The 22,013-nt window shown below is 40.8% G+C and overlaps 1 protein-coding gene and 1 long non-coding RNA gene across 3 annotated transcripts in view; one reads left to right on the top strand and one right to left on the bottom strand.

Moving 5' to 3' along the window:
* Positions 1–21,090, bottom strand: part of slco3a1 (solute carrier organic anion transporter family, member 3A1) — a 44,186-nt gene extending 23,096 nt beyond the window's left edge. For both annotated transcript variants that reach the window (XR_004897855.1, XM_031283033.2), the window contains exons 1-2: positions 20,384–21,090; positions 11,201–11,657 (exon numbers count right to left, since the gene is read on the bottom strand). Coding sequence is in view for 1 of the 2 variants with exons in the window: in XM_031283033.2 (XP_031138893.1) it covers positions 11,201–11,657; positions 20,384–20,542 (616 nt within the window). In the remaining variant the exon portion in view is untranslated. The remainder of the gene's footprint in view (positions 1–11,200; positions 11,658–20,383) is intronic.
* LOC116038540 lies at positions 8,348–14,931 on the top strand. Its single transcript, XR_004102128.2, has 3 exons — positions 8,348–8,359; positions 10,807–10,808; positions 14,501–14,931. It is a non-coding gene; the product is annotated as an uncharacterized LOC116038540 (long non-coding RNA).
* Positions 21,091–22,013: the final 923 nt, after the last annotated feature.

The following is a 22,013-nucleotide window of genomic DNA, read 5'->3' as shown; positions in this document are numbered from 1 at the left end:
GAACTAATTTTTATCTTTTATCTTCTTATCTTGTATACGTTCAAAACCTCTGATGCTACTAGACTCCATGTACGGATAAGAATGATAAATGTGTCATCTGTCTCGGCCTAAAAAGGCGTAACAAAGCTGACAACAGAGTTAGGTAGAGGTCAATCAAGCCCAGTCAGTACTTGCCCACAAAGTCCTAAGAGGAGGTCTAAAAGAAGTTTTTGGACATTTTGACATGTCACAGCAGGAAAAGCACCAGAGTAAATACTAATAATGATGAATTCCATTTAGCTGCTTCAGTTTCAGGGTCCTGGTATGGTGCATGCTACTCACTGTTAGCATGCACAATATAATAAAACGGAGACATTGTGCTCAGACTGCCTCTAATCAGGTTCTTTTTCTACCTTGTAGGTCAGTGGCATTAAGCTACTTTAACTTGGCATGCAGTTAATCTTTGAGTCCAATTAACCTTGTGTCAGACTCTTCAACTATTCCAGGAAGCAGTGAAAGCCCTCGTTAACAAAAATGGCATCAGTATTAGTCTGCTTTAACTAAAAGTCCATCCATTTGTTTTTGTTTCATATTCTACAGATTTAAATCCACACTTCTAACTAGTGAAATGATCTTCATTGTTGGTTACCAGACCGTAAACGGTGCACGTCATTAAAATTAACAGCTTTTTAATGTGAATCAATGCTGCCAGATCTTTTCTGTGCAAGGCTAGTGATTTTTAAACATTACAGTAATGCACACTTTGTTACAATAATAATAATGATGGTCTTTCTGTGCCACAAGATTACATAAACAGACCGGGCATGTTGTCAAACAGGGCACTGGTGTGATGCTGAAAGCAGACTGCCAGCTCTGTGTACACCGGGTGAGCAGAGGAGGAAGAGAGACGGAGACAGAGGGGAGAGAAGGACGGATAGACGCTGGGTAGGAGTTAATGTAACAGAGCAAAGCATTGTCGTTCTGCCCTACTACAGTGATCTGTTTGTAATCCTGCTTCAGATGTTTGCTTGGCGCCAAGAAGGAGCTACCCACAGTCTCCATTTTTGGGAAGTTGGGTAGTAGGATGACGGCATAAAGAAGAAAGGGCAAAAGACCAGAGTTTCTACGTCTCTCTGATGGAGAGTTGCAGCTGCTCTTTTGAAGACGAGGAGCACGGAGAGGTTTGGGACTCTTTGACAGCAGCTGGTTACAGCTTCTTCAGCAGGTGGCTTGGCCTAATTATCAGGATCGAGGTGCCAACAGCCTGTTTCCCCCCTTTCTCCAGGAACATGTGAGAAGCAGGCGCACAATATAAGGACAATTGTACATCATGTCTACCACCAATTATAAATGGGACTAACTGTGCTGCATCCTGAGGAAGAGAATTGATGGGGAAGGACATGTGGGAGGTGTTTTGAGGAATAAAAATGTTGACAGAGCCAAAGGCCTGGAAAATATGGTTGAAAACGGAGCCATCGAAACTGAGCATTCATATCATACCACATGAGAATCAGCCAAATTAAGCAAAACGTGGTTGGATCAGAGTGAAGCCAGAAAGAAATAGACTCACTTCTGTTTACACATAGATTAAATAAAAGTTGACTGAATCAAACGGTTAACTATAATTACTGCCCACCTATTGATCAAAGTCCATTTAATTAGGCACTGTTATCCCTCACTCTCCACCATCAGTGATATGGAGATTAAGTGCTGAACATGCTTCCGAGTAATCCTAGGAGCCCTGAGAGCAACCACTTACACACCACTCAATCAATGAGTCTTGGGATTTGTGGCAAAGCCACAAGCACAGCGTGAATCTATATTTCCTAAAGCACAGTCCTTGTTCAAGGTCAGGTCTTGCAGTATACTTAAACTGCTCATTTTTCAGAGCAGTTACATGTCAGCAAGTCCATGATGGGAGCTGATCAGCAGCCATGCATGTGATTTTTTGAACTCCGTGTGGTTTAAAAATCAGGCAGAGGAGAGTGACAGCTGCATCCTCCACAGCAGGACTCAGCATCTCAATCCAATAGTAAAAAAAAAAACAGCCTAACAACCAACAAAGTCGTTTCTGTGGCAACGGCTTGCTGATGCTGCTGTGTTTATGATCTGTCTCCACCCACCTCTTATCCTCACGCTCCTCCCCCAATGGATGACCAAAAATCCCCTTTTTAATCAGCAGATACAGAGTCTGACCCAGATTGCCTCGAGATGGCTGCATGGTGGCATGGTGAGGTTTACTGAGGCCACAGGAATTCATGATGGAGTGGAAAAGGAAGCACAAGCCCGGTTAGGCCAAAATACTAGCCACAATGCAGCAGGATTCCACATGGGGCACCTTTCAGGCTGCTGAGCCTTGGGTCCACTGCTGCAAATGGCGATCTAGTAGAAATGGCAATAGCGAGAAGCTTCAACATACAGCTCTGCAGGCTCTGGTGAGATGGCCTGAGGGTTTCATATCTGTTATCCAACACTGATCCATTTCCTGCAGAGGTCTGACCTATCTACTTGCTTTTAAACTGACACTTTCTCAGTACCCTCATGGTCCAGCTAAAGGATGAAAGGTTCATCAGGCCTGAAAAGTTGGCCCATCATCAATGGAGCTTTAAAAATTACCTTTGAAGGGTCTCCAGATCTGCCATGCTAAGGCCAATCCACAAATATATTTTAGACTGGTTTGTTAGTGTTAGACCAGTCCAGATTTCTGCTCTTATATTAGTGTAACGCAAGTTAGACAGTTTCACAAAAATAAAGACTTATTTTAAGTCTAAATAACCCTACCACACCCTACCCTAACTCGTTTTAGTTCTACTAGTTAGTATCTACTGTATCGTTATTTGATATAACAGTTAAAATGGAAATTGGTTAACATGTGTTCAGCGGTTCCCTCTATTTTGTGTGTAATGTTTTGAAAACAAAACAAAATTTCGTGAAACCTTTAGTTGTTTGTCTGATCTGATCTGACCAGCCAGACGTCCAACAGACAGGACTGTACAGACTCTAGCAAAACATACACTGGCATAATTACTGTCACTGCAATACTATCCCACAAAAACAGCAGATTGAGTGGGGGAGGTAATTTACTTTCACAAGCAGCCAGATGACGAGTCCTTATGAGGCTACCACATGGCCTGACGCACAGCAGAAATGTGCAAATGTAATAATCAACAGAGTCCACACCCTTCTGAGGTTCATTTAACACTACCAGATAGCTCTGCACACCACCCCATCCGATTCATATCAGAACCACGTTCAATCAGCTCAGTATCTGCAGCGGCTGATGAAAAAAATGTAAAATCAACAGCGGAGAAATTTGCTCTTTATGTTTTACCACATCACCAGGCAGGAATGAAAGACAGATGACCAAATTAGATTCAAGGAATGACAGCAGATTCAAATCAAATAACTGTCTCTTCTCAGATTTAAACAAAACTTTAACTTGGGGCAGCCACTAATCACAATGACCTTCCATTTACCAAAATGCAAGCAAGTGTTGCAGTCTCCCTGTGCTTAGCTTTATGTCAGCTCTGTTCCTTTCTGACTCCTTTACATGATACTCAGAGTATTTGAGGATAATTACTGATTAGCTTTGAGACAGCAGCAGCATGTTGTTGACTAGTTGGATACAAGATAATCTCATGTTCAGCGCCCTCTCTACACTCTACGACTAACCCGAGGTAACCGAGCAGGGGCCGCCACTGTGTCCGGGCCTTTAGCAGAACTTACAGTAAACGTCTCTGGGTCATTCAGCTTGAAGCACAGTAGACTGAGCATCCGGTCACACATGGCAGAAAGACAAACCCACACAGTTCATAACAGTAATGCAGAGGAGCAGGGGCTGACTGATGAACTTTTACTGCAATGCCGTTTATCATTTTGAGATAAAACAAACTGGTGTTGTTAGGCAAACTCAGCATGCAGCTTATGGCAGGGACGGAAAACCCCATTTAGAATCTAATCCTTCAAGATGACATTAACATGCGCTGAGTTTAAGTAGCTTATATAAACGCCCTACTGCAGCAACTGTTTGGAGTCAGAGCATTTTAGCAGGAATGTTGACAAGTCTCTCGAGGATCCCTCTGAGACCTTTTTCACTGTGACGACTGCAATCGGTTTTCCTAACAAACCTGAAGCTAAATTTATCCCTGCAGAGCTCAAGTGAACACAAAATGATGAAATATACCATTTGAAAATTGCTGGAATATGTTAAAAAAATATACAGTAGCTGTGGTGAAAGACAGAGCTAAGACCTGAAAATAAAATACAAACCAGTGGTTGGCAACAAAAATACAGAGATACGAAAGGCGTTTTTTTAATGCTTTCGCTCTCCAGGTAGAGGCAGCTATCTTGTCTTAGGCCACAACTGGGAAAAAAGACCTTTGTGTTTCCCCCCAGCTGGACTGTCATTCCTAGTTTGGTAGTTTGGCTGTGTATGTGTGTGTGTGTGTGTGAGTGAGAGAGAGAGAGAGTGTGAAAGAGAGAGTGTGAGAGAGAGAGAGAGAGAGAGAGAGAGAGAGAGAGAGAGAGAGAGAGAGAGAGAGAGACAAAATTGAAAATGGTTTTAAATTCTACTGTTAATGTTGAAATTAAGAAAATATGTCTTTGGGGAAATATAAATGCTTCTTGAGCATTCAAGCTACTGACTGGGCGGGCTGGTGTACGTGTTAACTTGACAGCTAGGCACCTAAACACAATGTAAACAAACTATTACAAGCAAAAAACAAAGAGAATCAAAGAGTCGGCTCTTTTAATTGTAACGTGGCCATTCATATTTTGCATTAGGCCTGAAATCATCATCATCATGAGGCCTGAAAAGTTGGCCTATTATCAGTGGAGCTTTAAATATGATCTTTGAAGGGTCTCCAGATGTGCCATGCTGAGGCCAAGTCCACAAAGATATTTAGACTGGTCTGTTAGTGTTAGACCAGTCCAGATTTCTGGTCTTAGATTAGTCTAATGCAAGTTAGACAGTTTCACAAAAAGAAAGACTTATTTTAAGCCTAAAAAGTTATCCATCCTATCCCAGTCTACCTCTTGCATTAGGCCTTCAAAGTTGGCCCATCATCAGTGGAGCTTTAAAAATTATCTTTAAAATTGTCCTTGAATCCACTTATCTATGCTGTATCTTCTATTTGATACTGGGGGGCTGAAATGTCCAATTTTTTTATTGGTACTATTTAGCAACACAATTGAGAACTATAATGTTCTGTTCTTCTTCTGGAGATGCTCCGTCTTGGATGAACAGAGTCAGGTTCCTTTAAGGTATCATTGAATTTGTACCTGTATTCAGCCAAGCTGAAGTACTTAAAAACACATACTGCACATCCTATAGTTTTTAATATGGTTAATGTATGGTATGAGGTAAAAGAATATATAAACATATTGGACTCTCTGTCACAATTCAGCCCAGTGTGGGGCAATGTTTCATTTAAACCAGGCATGCTGAATGCAGGATTCCAGATATGGGCAAAAAAAGGAATAAGTACTTCACCTCTTTAAAGAAGGGATTCTAATGTCCTTTAGAGAAATATCTCTAATGTATGACATTCCAAGGAAACATTTTTGAAATATCTCCAAGTGAGGAACTATTTCATTCATTAGCCCTGTTGATTTTATTAGTTGGGATGTCGTGGTGGCTAAACGCACACAAACAGTTTATTCTAGACTAGTAGAGGTGGCTGTTTCTTGACTTAATCCAAGAGGCTAGGTGGTGTACAGTAGATATGCAGGAAATTTGTTTTACATAGAAAGATAGAGACGTTGACGTTGTCCTGCCATGCTTTTGTGTGTAACTTACAGTACTGATGCCAGGTTTACATAGTAACTTTAGCTAATAGCATTAGCTTACCTCCGCTCTGTCTGCAGCTCTCCACTTTTGGAACAGCATTTTTCTTTAGGAAAATGTGCTTTGGTATAGGATTTCGTCTCCTCTTTGGCTGTCAGTAGTCATCCCTGTTCAAAATGGTCACTGCAGACCCCATGATCTGTAAGGTGCAGTGTATGGACCAGAGTGTAGGATCTATTTGTAGCTGTAGCACAACTAGCCTCAACTTCAATGTGTCCATATCCAAAGGTAACGTCTATGAAAGCTACACAAAGTGTTGCCACAATCTTGAAATGCGCAATTAAAAATCTTTTAGATAACACACGCTTTCTGTACTTAAACAACAAACTCCCCGAAACTCCTCTCTCCCCACTCGTGTTCCACACTACATCAAAAGTTCTACAGTACTGTCTTCTGGCAACAAGTCACCTCGCAAGATTTCAAAACGAGACTTCACCCTCTTCCTATAATGTATTCAGACACTTATAATAACAGTCTGAGCCTGTCAGTGGCAAAAATGTACATTGAAGGTGCACATTTGCCCTATATGGTTTGCGGCCTGGTTCATGGCTGCTGGTTACAGCACTCTCGAAAAATACTGGACCAATTTCAAAGACTTTTGTTCACATTAGTCACTAAGACACAAATACATGGAGAAAATAGAGTCCATGTCGAAAAATACAGAAATTACCATTTAAATTACTTTTTAATTTGATTAGCATTCATCTTAAAACATCACAGTGCCTACGGACAGTCATCCAGAGCCACTAGCATGGCTGTAATGAGCACAGCACAAGTAACTTACATAGCATATACAGTATGAATGCTTTAGCAGAAAAAACGTGTAATTTAGACTTTAAACCTTGGCAGAAGCTACATTATAAAATTGCACTTTAAGCCTCTTCTCCATCAGCACTTTTGAATCTAATCACATATTTCTTATATTGTGCTACAAGCAACGTCCACATTTCTAAATCTGTAGGCATCTGTATGACATCGATGAATAAATTAATGTAATCCTTTCCCTCCCTACTGCACATTATAGTTTCATAAAGAAATTGCAGACTGGCTAAAGGCTTCTGAAACCTGGAGAGGCAGCGTGGTGGAGTCTGTGCTGTACGATAAACGACGCCAGCTCTAAACCCTTCTCTGTGTGTCCTGTACAGTATATTTATGTAGTCAGGGGTCCTGTGGGAAGAGCCAGAATTAGCTGTGGATAGTGAAAGGTCATAGAGCACTGGGAATGAAGAGCCTGTTGACGCAATCTGTCCAATCATATTTATTTCCTTTGGCCAGAGACGAGTTCCTACGTCTAGACTTGGGAAACAAACCAAAACAACACGATGCCATAAAATACATGTTTGACTCGGTTTGGTGATGGCATTCAAACTTGTTTCTTAAGAACACTGAAGTACTTCCTCTTAAGAAGAACATGTACCACATAGCAGAACAAGTTCCTAAAAATTCTTAACAATGACAGTGAACATATCTTAACCAGACAGAGACAAAAAGCTCTCTTAAGAGTCACAGCCGACTTTGCTTGAGTGTGTTTTACAGCTGTTTAAACAGCAGTAAGCCGTGTCTGCTGCAGTATACACAGTAAAGCAGGCACTTGGAGCCTCTGGAGGAGTTGTTTTTCACAGGCCTGTGTGGTATGCATGTGCGTCCCGGCCTCTCAGACCCACCTCATGGCTGGCTGGTTGGCATTCCTGTCTCACTCTGTAATTATGGCTCTTCTCCAGGCCTCTCGGCTTTGCTCTCCCTGCACCGCCATACTCTTAAAGGGTGGGGCTCGCCTCTGCCGAAGGCACAGTCTTTCCACCTGGCCATTTGGCTCAGGCTCTAATTTTAACAATAACACATCACCAGGCGAAAATGTGCACTGACAACAGCAGCAGGCAACAGTTGCTGTGGGAAAAATTTGCAGTTTTAATTACACTAGGTGTAATGTACCATAAATCAGGGTTTATGATGTTCTTCACCTTGCACTGAAGTTAAATTATGTGATATCAGATAATTAAACAATGAAAGTGAAGTAAATACTTTTTTAACCCAGTCTCCCATTAAATGTGTGAAAACGTTTCAAAACTTAAAGCTGTGAAAGAGTCTATATGCTAAACAGTACGTACAGTAGATACACACTTTTAATCTGGCAGTGTGAAAATTTGATCACGGAAGAAGTTTTACTTGATGCGTTTCTACAGCACATCTGTCTGCAGCTGTTATGAGACGAATGTCAAGTTTCTGGTTGCAGATTCAAAAGGTGTTTTCCTCGCTAATGGCTTCTTCAAACCACTCCAAGAATTCCCCCTAAAACCTTCTGCAATACCTGTCCGTCGATACAAAATAATTAATGAGATGGATTAATTCACTCTCATGTTTTGTAAATATCACAATACTACATTTATCATATTTTAAATTTAATCTTGTGATGCTGTGGGACTTATTCCCAAGTATCTTTATAGTGAATTTAAAATGAAATATAAGACTGAAGCCAAAGCCTACAGAACGTATGCAAAACCTACAAGAAATAAGCAAATATTTGGCCATGACAATGTTTCGAAACAAAACGTTCTATCGCTGCTGTAACAATGTGAACTTGTTGACGTAAACTGATGAATAACCCAAATACATTATCAGTATGTGAAAGAAAATCTCACAGAATTTTAGACAATCTACTCCATTCATGCAGCTGGGGGCACATGACATGCCTGCAGCAGAAGGATTAGGACAATCAGCTGAGCGCACTCAATACCACATTGTTCCTCGCTGCTCACCAATTGTTTTTCCTCCAACTCTCCTTGCAGCTTATCAGAGGAGGACAGAACCAAATCTTGCCTCCCTTACACCTGCCAATCTTCAATCAGTCGCAGTCCACTTCCCACTGTAAACTGCTAACAAGCCACTACGGCGGTGCCAAGATGTCAAAGCCTTTTGTGGCATTTTTTCAGGCCCTTTATTGTTTCAAACAAAGCTTAATGTGCTTTTTGTAAAAACAGCTCATGTTGGGGACAAATAAACACAATGGACGGAAATTAAGAAATCAGCTTTGGGCTTGAGATTACAGTACAGAGCACACTGCTGCCTTTGTTCGCAGGTCAGCATGCTGCTGTATCAGAAAAGGGGTGAGTGCCAGGCTGAACTCATCCTCTATTCAGGCTCTTATTGTCTCTGCTCCATGCTGATAACAAACAAAGACACATCTCATCTACTCCATCAAAAAGGCACCTTTCTACCTGGTATTAAAATCTGATCTGAGTGATCCGATCACAAGTGGACAGCTCTTAGTATGTGTGTTCCCACCAGGCAGCAGAATGCGTCTCCAAATGCGTCTTGAGTGACCATTTGTGATCGGATCTCACTTCCCTGCTCTATATGCAAACAGTTACATAATTCCTGTTCCTGCACATACCGGTAGGCTGGTTGTGTGTGTGTATACATTTTAATTGTTTCTCTCACATAAATCATACATTAGAATCGTGTGATGCCTAATGAAAAAGCGTTGCCCACATCTGTGTGCCGACATTAGGATGTCCACTGATGGGTGCCGGGACTGGTTTAGGAGAGAAAGACATTTTTAAAAGTCTCAGTGTGTTTAGCTCTCAGTACATTTGTAGCTTCTAACTGAATATCTGGTTTGAAGTTTAGTTTATATCTGCTTTATTTTTTTATTTTTTAAGTTTAATTTCCACTAGGAGTTGTGTTGAGTTACTGCTGATGAAGACCCAACATTTCCTGATGTTGCAGCTTTATAATAAACATTTTTAAATAGCAAAATAACGGAGGACTTTTATTTGTGAAGAATTTATAGGAAATGAAACCGTTTAATCCAGCACAGTGGAGAAAGGTCTGGCAATGCAAGACTACTAAATAGCAAAAGGAGAAGTTGCGACGTAAGAGCAGAAATGTCTGTAGTAATATTCTACATATTAAGAGAAGTTTTATAAAATTAAATATAGGGATATTGTCTACCGGCGGCTGCCTCTTCCATGCAACTGCGGGGCACAGAGCTCCAGACAGCCGGGGGGTGGGGGGGAATAAGAGCAGGCAGCACAGGAACAAAAACGCAGACACATCACCAACAGTATGATAACATCAAAAACATACAATTCACTCTCAGTGGTTTCTGTGACATGAGAAATACTTTGAATGAGTTGAGTAGGCGGTCTTTAATGTGGCCCAGTACACATTAAAATCTTTGGCAAAATCTAGATGAGAAGACTGATACCCTCTGATATCTGGAGAGTGGTATCCTCATCCAACTCTTGGCAAGAAAGTGTATTTCCCAAAATGTTAAACTCCCTTCAACATATGTTGCTCTTCTATATGCCGAATATATATATTTATTAGCACTGTAGCATATTTCACTGGCTGGTTGTTCCTGTAAAATTTCTGACATGGATTTGCAGAAAAAGTGAAAATCATCCATGGCTTAATGAGCCAAGCATTAAAGCTTCCTTCTGCATTCTGAAATGGCTAAATGTACATATCACAGCAAATACATATCCCTAAACAGCCATTGTGTATTCAGAACTTTGCACAGAAAGCACTTTGAATGCACCTTTAAACCTCAAAGAAGCCACATCAGCAGCATCTTGCCTTTGAGAGAGGATTGCGCAAAGCAGATACATTTAACCTGCATCTGGCCTCTTCGCCACTGAAACGGCTGTAATGGAGATTAAAAAGCTCCAAGATCTGCTCACCTGGCACTCACATGAACAGGCCTGTGCTTGGAACAAAGGGATATGGTGTGCAGCAGAAGAGCACGCACATATACTGTGTTGACTCAAAGTGTGCAAACATCGCACCTGATGAACAAACACGTTCATGGCCGTCTTTCCACTGTACCAGTTTTAGTTGCCTTGGGAAATTAGTGTATTGTGTGTATTAGTGTGCAGCAAATAGATTGTTAATTTACAGTGTGATAATCATCCGTTTCTTTAGACACTGCTTATTTCTAACCGCAATTTAATTCAGCCAAAGATTCTCTAACCTTCCTTCAGCAGTGACCTTTGGCAAACAGACTTTGATTTTTACCCTTTTTTCCAACGGATTAGGTACAATCTGGATTTTTAACTTTTTGTTTAGAGCTGCTAAGATTAATTGATTAGTTGTCAACTATTAAATTAATCGGCAACTAGGTGAATATTTTATAGTTTTCTTCACTAGTTTCTCTCACTATGACACTAACTAAAAATCTTTGAGTTGTGGACAAAACAAGACATTTGAGGACGTCATCTTGGACTTTGGAAAACTTTGACAGTGACATTTTTCACCATTGTCTGACTTTTTATAGACCAAACAACTAATTGATTAATCGAGGAAATAATCGACAATGAAAACAATCATTAGTTGAAGCCCTAATTTTGTTCACACAGTTTTATGAATGTGGCTCACCTATATAGAGTGATGAGTCTTTCTTCTTCACGTGATCATCGATGTAGGACACCCCCAGGGGCTGCACTGGTGTGGCTCCGATCCCCAGCAGGACCTGAGCTCCAATCAGCAGCAGGTACATCATGTTGGTGTTGGCCCTTTTGCCGCATACCACGTCCTCAGCCAACTGAACGTCCGTGCTGCTGGAGTTGGAGCAAACATCCCGACCCTTGTCAGTCCTCCACATTTCCTCTATCTGATACTGCTTAGTTAGAAACTCAGGCAGAGCTGAGAGAAGGGCGCCGAGCGCCATGACAATGCCCCCGCAGCCGATCAGACGGGGCCGATGTGCTTTGGCCCCAAAGTAGCTGACAAACAGAATCAGAGCCAGGTTGCCTATCTCAAAGCTGCTGGCTATCACTCCTACGTCAGCACTTTGCAGGTTGAACCGCCGCTCCAGGGTGGTCAGCACACTCACCTAAAAAACACAAGACACAAAATCAAACCAGGCTCATGGGAAGGATGCTGAATGCAGCCAACAGGTAGCACAAATACAAAACCAAGGATGTGGGAATCTAATGTGACCAACTGAAAGAGACAATTCATTGTATGATTCATCAATGTAAAGCGTGGTCGCATTGCGATCAGTGCATTTTCATCATCAGTTTTAAACTATGCCTTTCCATTGGAATATATGAATAACAAGCTGTTCAGATGTTTGACACTGTGGCTCCTCCCTGGAAACAGGCCTCTGTTTCTGATTAGCTGGGCACAGCAACATGTAGCTTCAGTGGGAACAGCTCATCACAAGCTTCTCTCTCTTTCCCAAGCTATCATCCACAAGAGCTAGAGCCTACCAGCAACTTCCAGCTGACGCAAATGCAGTAAGTGGTTGGTTAGCCCAGTTTGGTTTGTTAACTGTAGTTGTCACAGTTTAAAAAAACATTTATTTTCAGTTTGCGAGAGACTGCATGAACTGTGTTAAACACTAAGTTCATCATGGTATTTCAAAGACTTTATAATGAATCCATTTTAAAGCAGAGCAGGAATGTGTTTGCTTGTGATATGTGGGAACAGTCTCTCTGTGCCATGTGAACCACAGCATCACATTTTAAACAGTTGTAAAGCTATTTTCAGATCTGTCCCAAACTGTCCTTGAAAGGGCATCACAATTTTCCATTACCCCAAAATGTGATGGGATCTTGCCAACACAAACATCCCTTTTCTGAGGAAAGTGACACTTGACACTGGCACTGCATGATGAATTAACTTGTGTTTTTTCAGTGGAAAATGTGTCCATGCTTGATTATGCTCCTCGAGGCCAAATGTAGTGGGTGACTGATCAAAAGTATTATTATTAGTAACAGAGTTCTCTGTTGGAAAAATCTAGATTAAAAATGAAATATTTGGTGCATTTCCCCCCCATTTTCTGTTGCATTCAGCATGTATTATCCACTTTTGACATCAGACACATTTTAAATACCGTCTTCTTTTTGTTTCCAATGTCTCTTAAAGAACAAGATTGCAATCTACACACCAAAACTGGTGATGAACAGAAAAGTGATGTTCTAAAGTTTTAGGTTTGTACTAATTGACCAATACTACAATCTGTCCTGAAGCAGAGAGGACCCTTCAGTCCCTACTAATAACATGTGATCTGTTTCTATAAATTCTATCCAAACACTTTGCGTTATCACCATTCTCTACACTCTGTTCCCTTTGACACAATATTGAATGCACAACAGGCGAGTAAATGAGATGCCATTGTCAAATACAACAAACACTGACTGGAGAGCCTTTTTGCTTTGTCATTGGAGTAAAAAAAAAAAAAAAGTTGTCCTTTGTGACTTTTATGAAGCAGAAGTGACAGCAAGTCGTTCTTGCAGCTGCTCTGAACACAGCTGCAGTGACATCTTCACTACACATCAAAGCACTGGGGGGGTTGGTTGTTTGGAGCGGTTTGAGCAAGAGTCCTTTTGGTGGCGTTGAGTAGATAGAAAACTTCAGAATGAGTCATGATGTCTCTGCCCCTCTGGTGGCTCTTTCTCACAAAATGCAAACACACTAGATGTGCTGCATTTACACATGGCTGGCTCCGCCCAGCTGGCATGTGTTTGCAATGTTGTCTCATCCAGTTGTTAAAAACTATGCCAGGCCCCAATAACCTGTTGACACTAGCTTCAGCTCTGCATAGACTGTGACACTGCAACAAAGTATAGCAGAGGGAGTAAAGCCATCATCCAATCTGATCACATCCCATCTCGTTACGGGGAGGTCTGATTGAACGCTTCTGCTCTCAGCTCAGCAGTGGAAACACTGAGTTAAGCCCTCGTCTCCAGGTTCAACATGTTTATGCACTTCCACTCTGACTTAAACAGGCAGCCTTCCAGGAGGATTACACCCAGAATAAATTATACAGGAAAAATCGAGTGGATTACATACTGGTCAGTGTGGTCACAGCCTCATTATCTCCAGAGAACTCAAACTGTGGAAATGTTTAATCTGTTGCATGGAAACAAAACAAACCTTGTCATGCTGTGCGACATCCCATCACTTAACAGAAGAACGAGTCATGTCTGAGCACGAGGAATCTTCCAGACTTTTTTTTTTCTTCAGGATGTACTGACAGGGTCTGTATTTTCAGCAAGCAGCAAAAAAGCAGCTAAATGCTGACATTTACTTCAGCACATTAAGGCTTAGCACTGACGTAGAAGTGCTGAAATTGTGCTATTTGTAAAGGCACAGCTGACGTTTTTAACTGAAGCCTTGGCTCCTTAGAATAATTTCCATTCTGTTTTATGAGGTGTAACCTACTACAGGTTGACTGAAGGTTAGCTAAAGGTACTTTAATTGCTCGGAATTAGCTATTTTAAAGAGTTCTTTTATTTGTGTCTAAAATAAGCTACATCTGTAGTGTTAGCCATGTTCATTCAGTTTATTTTTTTTAAGTTTCTTTATCTATATGAATAAACTGTCTATCCTTAACACTAAAAATGTTTGAATTTAAAAAACACTCGTCACACTGGACTTTTAAACTTTTACCACTTTCTTAAGGGCACCTGACGTCAGGTATTCTGTTAATGGCTACACCTGTGTGCTAGGTAATAAAAAAGTCCCAAGGCTGACACAGCAATAATAAATTACCTGGGTGTTGTATGTTTTGATTTATGTCTGTGTATTAACCTGAATTATTTGATATCTCAGCATAAATTTAATTAATGAAAAATAAAATGACTAAATAAGTAGAGATGCACCGATTGACCGGCCGGTGACCGGAATTGGCCAATTTTAATGTGACTGGCCATGACCGGCTACCGGCAGGTCAGTCTGACATATGCCGATTTTATGCCGGTCAAATGCACTCGGGCACAGCATGATTAACATCGCGCAACATCAGCATCACATGTGCACACGCACCGCCACTCCATCAGCTGTTTATGAAATGTCATAAAGTCGTAATTATACACGGCTCTGCAGAGCTGTCTGCTCTACTGATCTCAGGCGAACGGTCAGCTGCTCTCTCTCCCCTCTGATGATGAACAACTGGAACAAGAAAACCGCACTCACAGCTACAGTTTATTGGAAAATAGCATTGGGCACACTGACACAATGAATTTACTGTTTATCAGACCCCAGATGAGACAAGAAGCTAACGTTAGCGAACGCTGCGGTGACGGTCCCTCTGCCTCGGACTCCCCGCTGCAGGAGATGGTGTGTGTATTCCTCCGACACACTGTATTAACGTTACTGTTTAAAACGCTTTCCAGGTTAGTGGGGATGCATACCGCTCAAAACCAACATTAAAAACGTAGTAATCTTCCCTCAGCGTTTAGTTTTGTTGCTAAACTGTGTGTAAAATGAGTGGTGACGTTAAATCATCTGTTTCAGGTAACAGCACCCTAGGGTACCGTCTGGATTGTTCCGAGGTAACCGTCGGTAGCTAACGTTAGCAGATAAGCCTGTTGACAGCAACGGTAGTGTTCATATTTATGCACAATGACAAATAAAGCAAACTTGCTAAAAAAAAGGAACTACACGCTAGGGCTGAACGATTTTTGAAAATAATCTAATTGCGATTTTTTTCCCCAAATACTGCGATTGCGATTCGATTATTTTTTTAAGCTCTTTGTCTTCTGTATTATTCAACAAAGAATAATATAATAATTTATAGTAACACACAATTACACACTAGACAGTTAAATAAGTAAAAATATAGTATATATCCCCACACACACACACACACACACACACACACGTGTATTTTTTTTACAGTGCACAGAGAGGAGCTGCCTCCAGCCCCTCCCCCTCGTGAAGTTACGTGCTGCCGTGTGCACTTGTTCAGAGAGGCTATCGTTACGTTAGCTAGTTGCTGGTGTTCTTGCCGTGGGATTAACTCTACTAATAAAACTGTTGAAACTCTGCAGCCATGCTGCTGTGAAAGCTCACCGAACGTCATTTATCAGATAACGGAGCTAACCGCTAACCGCTAATCAGAGCTAATCGTTGCCAATCGAGCCTTGAGTTCTGTGTGCCTGTATCCATTAACTGCATGTATAGACTCAAGCCCGAATAAAACCCTTCATTTTATTAAAATGGCTGTAAAAGTTTTAAACTACAACTCAGAGTTGTTTGAATGACAGAAATCAGCTCAAGGTACAGTGTAGCGTTAGCGTGCTAGTTAATGCTTTCTCTGCGGAGTGCAGACTGATTTGCTCTCGCGAGTCATGTGACCAAATCGCAGCCTTTGCGATTAGGAAATCGCGTTTTAACATATTGCGATATTATCGCAAATGCAATTAATCGTTCAGCCCTACTACACGCTGTTTCCAGGTAACGTTACTGTTGACGTTCAAACAGGCCTGTGTGTGTGTTTTGAGAAATATCTTTATACTGCAAGGCTATATTTATTTTATTTTTATGTTATTTATATATTATTTTATTGCCATTACCTGTTTTACATGTTTTCATACATAAAGAAGCTTAGTTTGCTAAATATAATCACATTTAGTTGGATATTGGATGTGAAAAGAAGGAAATGGTTCTTACATAACATTGCACTTTAGATGTGTGTGAATTTCCCACACCAGGAGTAATTTATATAGTTCTATTTTATAGCGATTATCTGTTCAAAAAATGTTCTATGCAAAATGTAAAATGTTCTATTAAAGAAAAGATAGAAAATAAATATTTGTGTGAGCTGTAAAGTAGTTAGAAAATATGAAATCGGAATCGGCTAAAATCAGTAACGGCAGTTCAAACTCAATGAAAAATCTGAATCGGCCTAGAAAGTTGTAATCGGTGCATCTCTATAACTAAGTGATATCTGTGCAAATGAATGCTCTTTATTGAAACACAGCTATTAATAATAATAATAATAATAATAATAATATGTAATATGGTTTAAAAATGCCAATGTTCAGAGGCGGAGTGGCCTGCCCGGCCACACTGCCCGCTGGTCAAACTGTGCAGCCTCTGCTCAACCCTTACGGCGGGCCGCAACAGCCTCTTTTTTCAATACAAACACAGGCTAATCAGAAAAAAGGATTGTGTTGCTGTGCTGTGTGTTGTTCATTCATTCACCATCCGAACATTCATCCCCCCCACCCCCGGTGGTCTACTAAATATCCCGGTAGATTTTTGGGTCCCACTCCTCCCCTGCCAATGTGGTTTTTAAACTATTTGGGCCTCTCCCTCCTTCCAAAGCTCAGCTGATTCAGTGTGACTGCAGTTTGACAGGTTTGCTCAGCTGAGACGAACACAGTTCAGGTGTTAGTTGCACTTCGCAGCTCGAGCTCTGAAGTGTCAGAAGAATAGGTTCTTATCAGGTGTTACTATAACCAAGCTTAGAGCCTCAGGTGCTGCATACACAGAAATCACAAATAGAGCTCCCCAGGGCTTAGGCTACATCTACGTTTTCATTTTTAAGCGCCGTTTTGAAACAAAAACGATCTCCGTCCACACAAGAGTATTAGCTCCAGTAGCAGAACTAATCTCCGTCCATATTTACACGTCTGACAACGCATATCCCATGACCATTAGTGCACACTGGGCGTGCACACACTGGGCGTGTAGCAGATTGTCTCGCGTTACTCTGCGGTTGAAAATCATGGATGTATAAATTGAAAATATAGAAAATATTTTAGAGAAAGAACAACAATGGCGAAAAGTAAGACCCGGGATTTATTTGCTTGGACCGACAACGAGGTGAACTGTTACTAAAAGGTATGTAAGCCTACCTAACTGATAAGACTGCCTGACTGACGTGCATTCCTGACTGCATAGCAACCCTGGAGTTTTCAAACCAAAATGGGGGCAGCAGGGTTTCCAAATGTCTCCGTTTTAAAGGGCTTGGAAAAGCTGCAGTATTGTGGATACGAGGCGTAAATGTAGCAAAAGATATTTGTTTTTTAACCAAGACATAGTAGTGTAGATGTTGCATTATCAACTACTCCTGCAATTACAATCTGATGGAGTTATTCCAGGAAAAGTGGGAACAATACACGTGTCCCTGTAGCTTAATTATTGGGTAAAATGAGACAGCTTGTAAATTGTGTAGAACCAACAATTTCTTAAGATTGGCTGCTTCTCTTTGTCATATATCATAAACGAAATAACTTTGTAAGTAGACTTCTAGTCAGACAAAAAAGACATCTGAATACGTCAGCTTGGGCTCGGGGAAGTAGTGATTGCCATTTCCCCCTACCTTTTAGACATGTATACACAAAATGATTTATTTGATTACTCAAAATATTCTGCAGATTAATCAATAACGACAATAACCGTTCATGTCCATGAGACCAAGTCACCAACTGCTGAAAATAATCTGTCCATTAATTCACTATCACTTACACAAAAACTGTAAAAATAGCAAAGTGAATTTCGGAGAACTGAGAAAACCCAAAATGAATCAGGAAACAATGACAATCAAGTCTGTACTTCTGTGGTATTTGCCTGTGCAGGTCGACTGTGTGTTTATTTGCAGTCAGGCTGCTAAATGCCTTGTGCAGTAAGCAGCTCACAGAAAGCAAAGGGGGCCATGATAGTTGAGTTTTGTACCCTTACTGCCAGCAAGCGCTCTTTAGTCCCATCATTCAATCACCAGATTGTCTCAAAGTTACCTAATGCCGTGCCCACAGTATGTAAATAAAGCTCTGTGTTAATTAGCTCTGTTGTGTTGACGAAACAAAGTAGGCCAAAAAAGCACCATGTGTTTTTGTGAGTAAATAATTCCCACCCTCACCTGGTTTATTGTTCAAACTGTTTGAACAGGTGTCAAAGCTCATGTGCCATAGAAAGAAAACAATTGTAATGCCGGTTTTATTAGAAATAAACGATAAAGAGGAAGTCCGCTTTAGGAAATCATCCTAACTGACTCTAAGTTGCACAGACGTGCTGCCGCTGCTTTGAGCTGCGGGATGCTTGATGCTCAGCAGGTCCACTAACAGAGAAGATAAGATGTTCCACTCCAAATATGGCCAAGGCATTCAGGGTTTAGACTATTAATTGTGAGCAGCCCGAGGAAACATGTGATTCTTGGAGAATAAACATAGCTTATGTCGAAACTAAATGTTCACAGTGGCTGCCTGAAGCTGTTAAGCTCCTCTGGGACGCTTTCAGGAATATTTTGGAGCACTTTGGGGAGCTTTGTCCCACAAAATCTATATTAGAGTCTCTGCATGAGTTCAGATCTTTCTGTGTTTAGATGTTTTCATTGCTATTGCATCATGAAAATACACATTGTGAGGTTTTATGAGAAGAGAGGACATATTAAACACCTTATTTCTTTATCAGTGTGATTAATAGTGAAAGTGAAAGAGTGAGTAAAAGTCAGGAAATAACAGGGAGGGGAGGGTTGGTCCTTGACCTTGAATGACATTTTGGAAAAAATCAGCCAATGACTGCTTTCCTAAACATGATAAGACTGTCATTATCAATGCTAGGCATAGCTTTAAAGTCAAGCTTTAGTTAAGATAAATTAGACATCATGGCACAAGCAGCATTTAAATTTTCTCACAGCTATAACAAACAAGGTACCGTTGAACAGCATGAAATCTGTCCTGCAGGCTGTACTTTACTGTGCAGCAGAGAGGTTTATGTCCTGTCATTGCTCTGCTACGTGTCATTTAGTCCAGTGATTCCCAACCAAGAGTATGTGTACCCAAGGGGGTACTTCTGAAGTTGCCAGCGGGTACGTGGAAAGATTTTTGAGTAAAGTTAGCTCAACTAATTTTAAGAAATTTAAGTTATGATTTGATTGTAAGAATATATCCACATATTAACATGAAACCAACTGTCACACACTTGAACACTAGCTAGCTACATGTTGCAGTTATGTAGCCAGCTAGGAGTGTCTGAAAACGAGTTTGCAAGCGAGCACAGACGTTTAGCTAAAAGTAATGAATAAATGGTCGAAATAACTAGCTAGCTAGTTAAAAGTAGCTGAAGTTAAACAGTTCGAATGATTGGCTAGCTAGCTAGCTAAAGTAAAGGAGAAACGGTTAAAATAGCTAAAAGTTGAAATAGCTAGCTAGCTAGCGGTTGAAAGAGTTAGCTAAAAGTAAAGAATATGAAATAACTAGTTAAAAGTAATTACCAACGTTAACCAATTCGAATGATTGGCTAAAGTAATCGAGAAACTGTTAAAATAGCTAGCTAAAAGTTAGAAATAGTTAACGTTAGCTAACGGTTGAAATAGTTAGCTAGCTAACCAACGGCTGAAATAGTTAACGTTAGCTAAAAGTAATAGCTTAAACTAACGTGAATTGATATATGGTTGAAACATTCAGCTTCACTCCAAGTTAGTAACGTTAGTAGCACGACTGCTGACCAAACCAACCTTAATATTGACAGTTCAGTTAACAATATCCACTATATATAATGAATAGCGGTAGCTAGCAATACATTTGGAACATACGTAGCTACATTGGGAATTGATGAAGGGGTCGCTATGCGAGTTCATCTGACAGGGCTGTGGGGGATCTCAGACCAAAAAGGTTGGGAATCACTGATTTAACGTTAGTCCAAAGCGTAACAGGCAGCAGACCCCCCACCCCCCCAAAAAAATATATATATATATATGAAAAATAAACAAATAAATAAATAAATAAAGCCCAGACTTGGATAACGCAAGTCTTAATATGTCCTACAGTAGCAGGGTCTCTAACTGTGTGAATCCCGCATGAGCTCGGCTTGTGTTGCACTCACCAGGTATGCTCCAACGGTGCCCTGAGCCAACATGAGGGCGCATTCCGATATCAAGAATATCTTGATATTTGAGAAGCATGAGGAGTTTTTGCGGAGGCCGTCTCCTTCCAGCATGTCCCCGCCGCTCCGGTCCGAGTCCCGGTGCTTCTTCACCTGCATCCTCCCTTTACTTTATCCACACAGTACTGCGAGAAACCGAAACACGCAGGAGGATGACCGCGGGAAGACACTGGCAGGTACAGTGTTTCGCTTTCCCCCCTGAAGACTACATTCGCGGTGCTCCTTGTTGCTGTTTCTCCTGATTTAGTAAATATCTTCATACATGTGTCAAGCTACGAAACACACGTACAAACTCCGCGGGGCTCTGCCGGTAGTCTGCGTCTAAACATTGCCTCTTCGTCGACGTACAGAAACATGTGAACTCCCTCCTGAAGGTGTTTGCAGAGGCACAAGTAACGTTAAACCACGCGCGAATTTCTGTCCAATTGCACTTTTTCGCCGCGGGGTTTTGTGGGTTTCAGCTGCAGGTGAAGGTACTGTTTACAGGCGTCTTCTTCCTCTCTTCCAACTCCTGCCGCTCCGGACTGTCAGGGTCCTTCACGCACAATGACTGCTCTGCTCTCTTCTCTGCGCTCCCACCTCTCTCTACTACTCTCCTCCTCTGTCAGCACATGCACGCACGGCCCTAGAGGCGCTGTGTAGCAGGCAGCATCACAAGTCTGCTCAACTTGCCTCTGACTTGAAAAATCACTGCAGTAGTCCTGTGGGACCCCATGTGTGTGGTGTTTAAAGTGACTCACTGCTATTTTGTGATGTATAATTTCCCCACAATAAATCTACAGGGATTATATCTGTGGTGCTGATTGGGATAATTGTTGAGTCTCAGGGCTGCAACTAAGGATTATTTTAGAGATGAAACTAGCTGAGAATAGACGCTAAATCGATAAGTAAATAACACAAAATGTTTTAACAATTGATTAATTTATCAAAATAAATAGAGTATACATTCTCTTGTTCAGTCTTCTCTAATGTAGCTACGAATGTGCTGCTTTTCTGTGTTTTTATATCACTGTAAACTGAATATTTTTGGATTATCTATTAGATGTATCCTCCAGCCATAAAGTCTTTCTAACTATTATAACTATATTGTATTTTTAAAGAACCTTGAATTACCCCTGAGTATTTCCAACAAGTCAAACATAACAATGAGTGACAATAGAAAAAAAAAACAATAAATAGTTTGTGTTCAGGCAGTAAAAGCAATTAGGGCTGCAACTATAGATTATTTTTATTATCGATTAATCTTATTTTCTTGATTAATCATTTGGTCTATAAAATGTCAGCAAATAGTTAAATGTATCAACCGTCCAAAACCCAAAGATATTTAATTTACTATAATGTTAGGACAAGAACAATACACATTTCTCACACACATTTTAAAGCTGGAACTATCAAATGTTTGAAATCTCTCAAGGAATAATTTGACATTTTGGGAAATACACTTGTTTGCTTTCTTGTCAAGAGTTTGATGAGAAGATTGGACAAAGACTGGGAAAAAAAACAGCTAGCATGGCTATAGACATGAGAGTGATATCAATCTTCACTTCTTAACTGGCAAGAAAGTGAATGA

The sequence above is a fragment of the Sander lucioperca genome, chromosome 7, assembly GCF_008315115.2.
Source record: "Sander lucioperca isolate FBNREF2018 chromosome 7, SLUC_FBN_1.2, whole genome shotgun sequence".
Classification (NCBI taxonomy): Eukaryota; Metazoa; Chordata; class Actinopteri; order Perciformes; family Percidae; genus Sander; species Sander lucioperca.
Note: the sequence above shows the minus strand (reverse complement) of the source record. Positions and strands in the feature narration are given on the sequence as shown.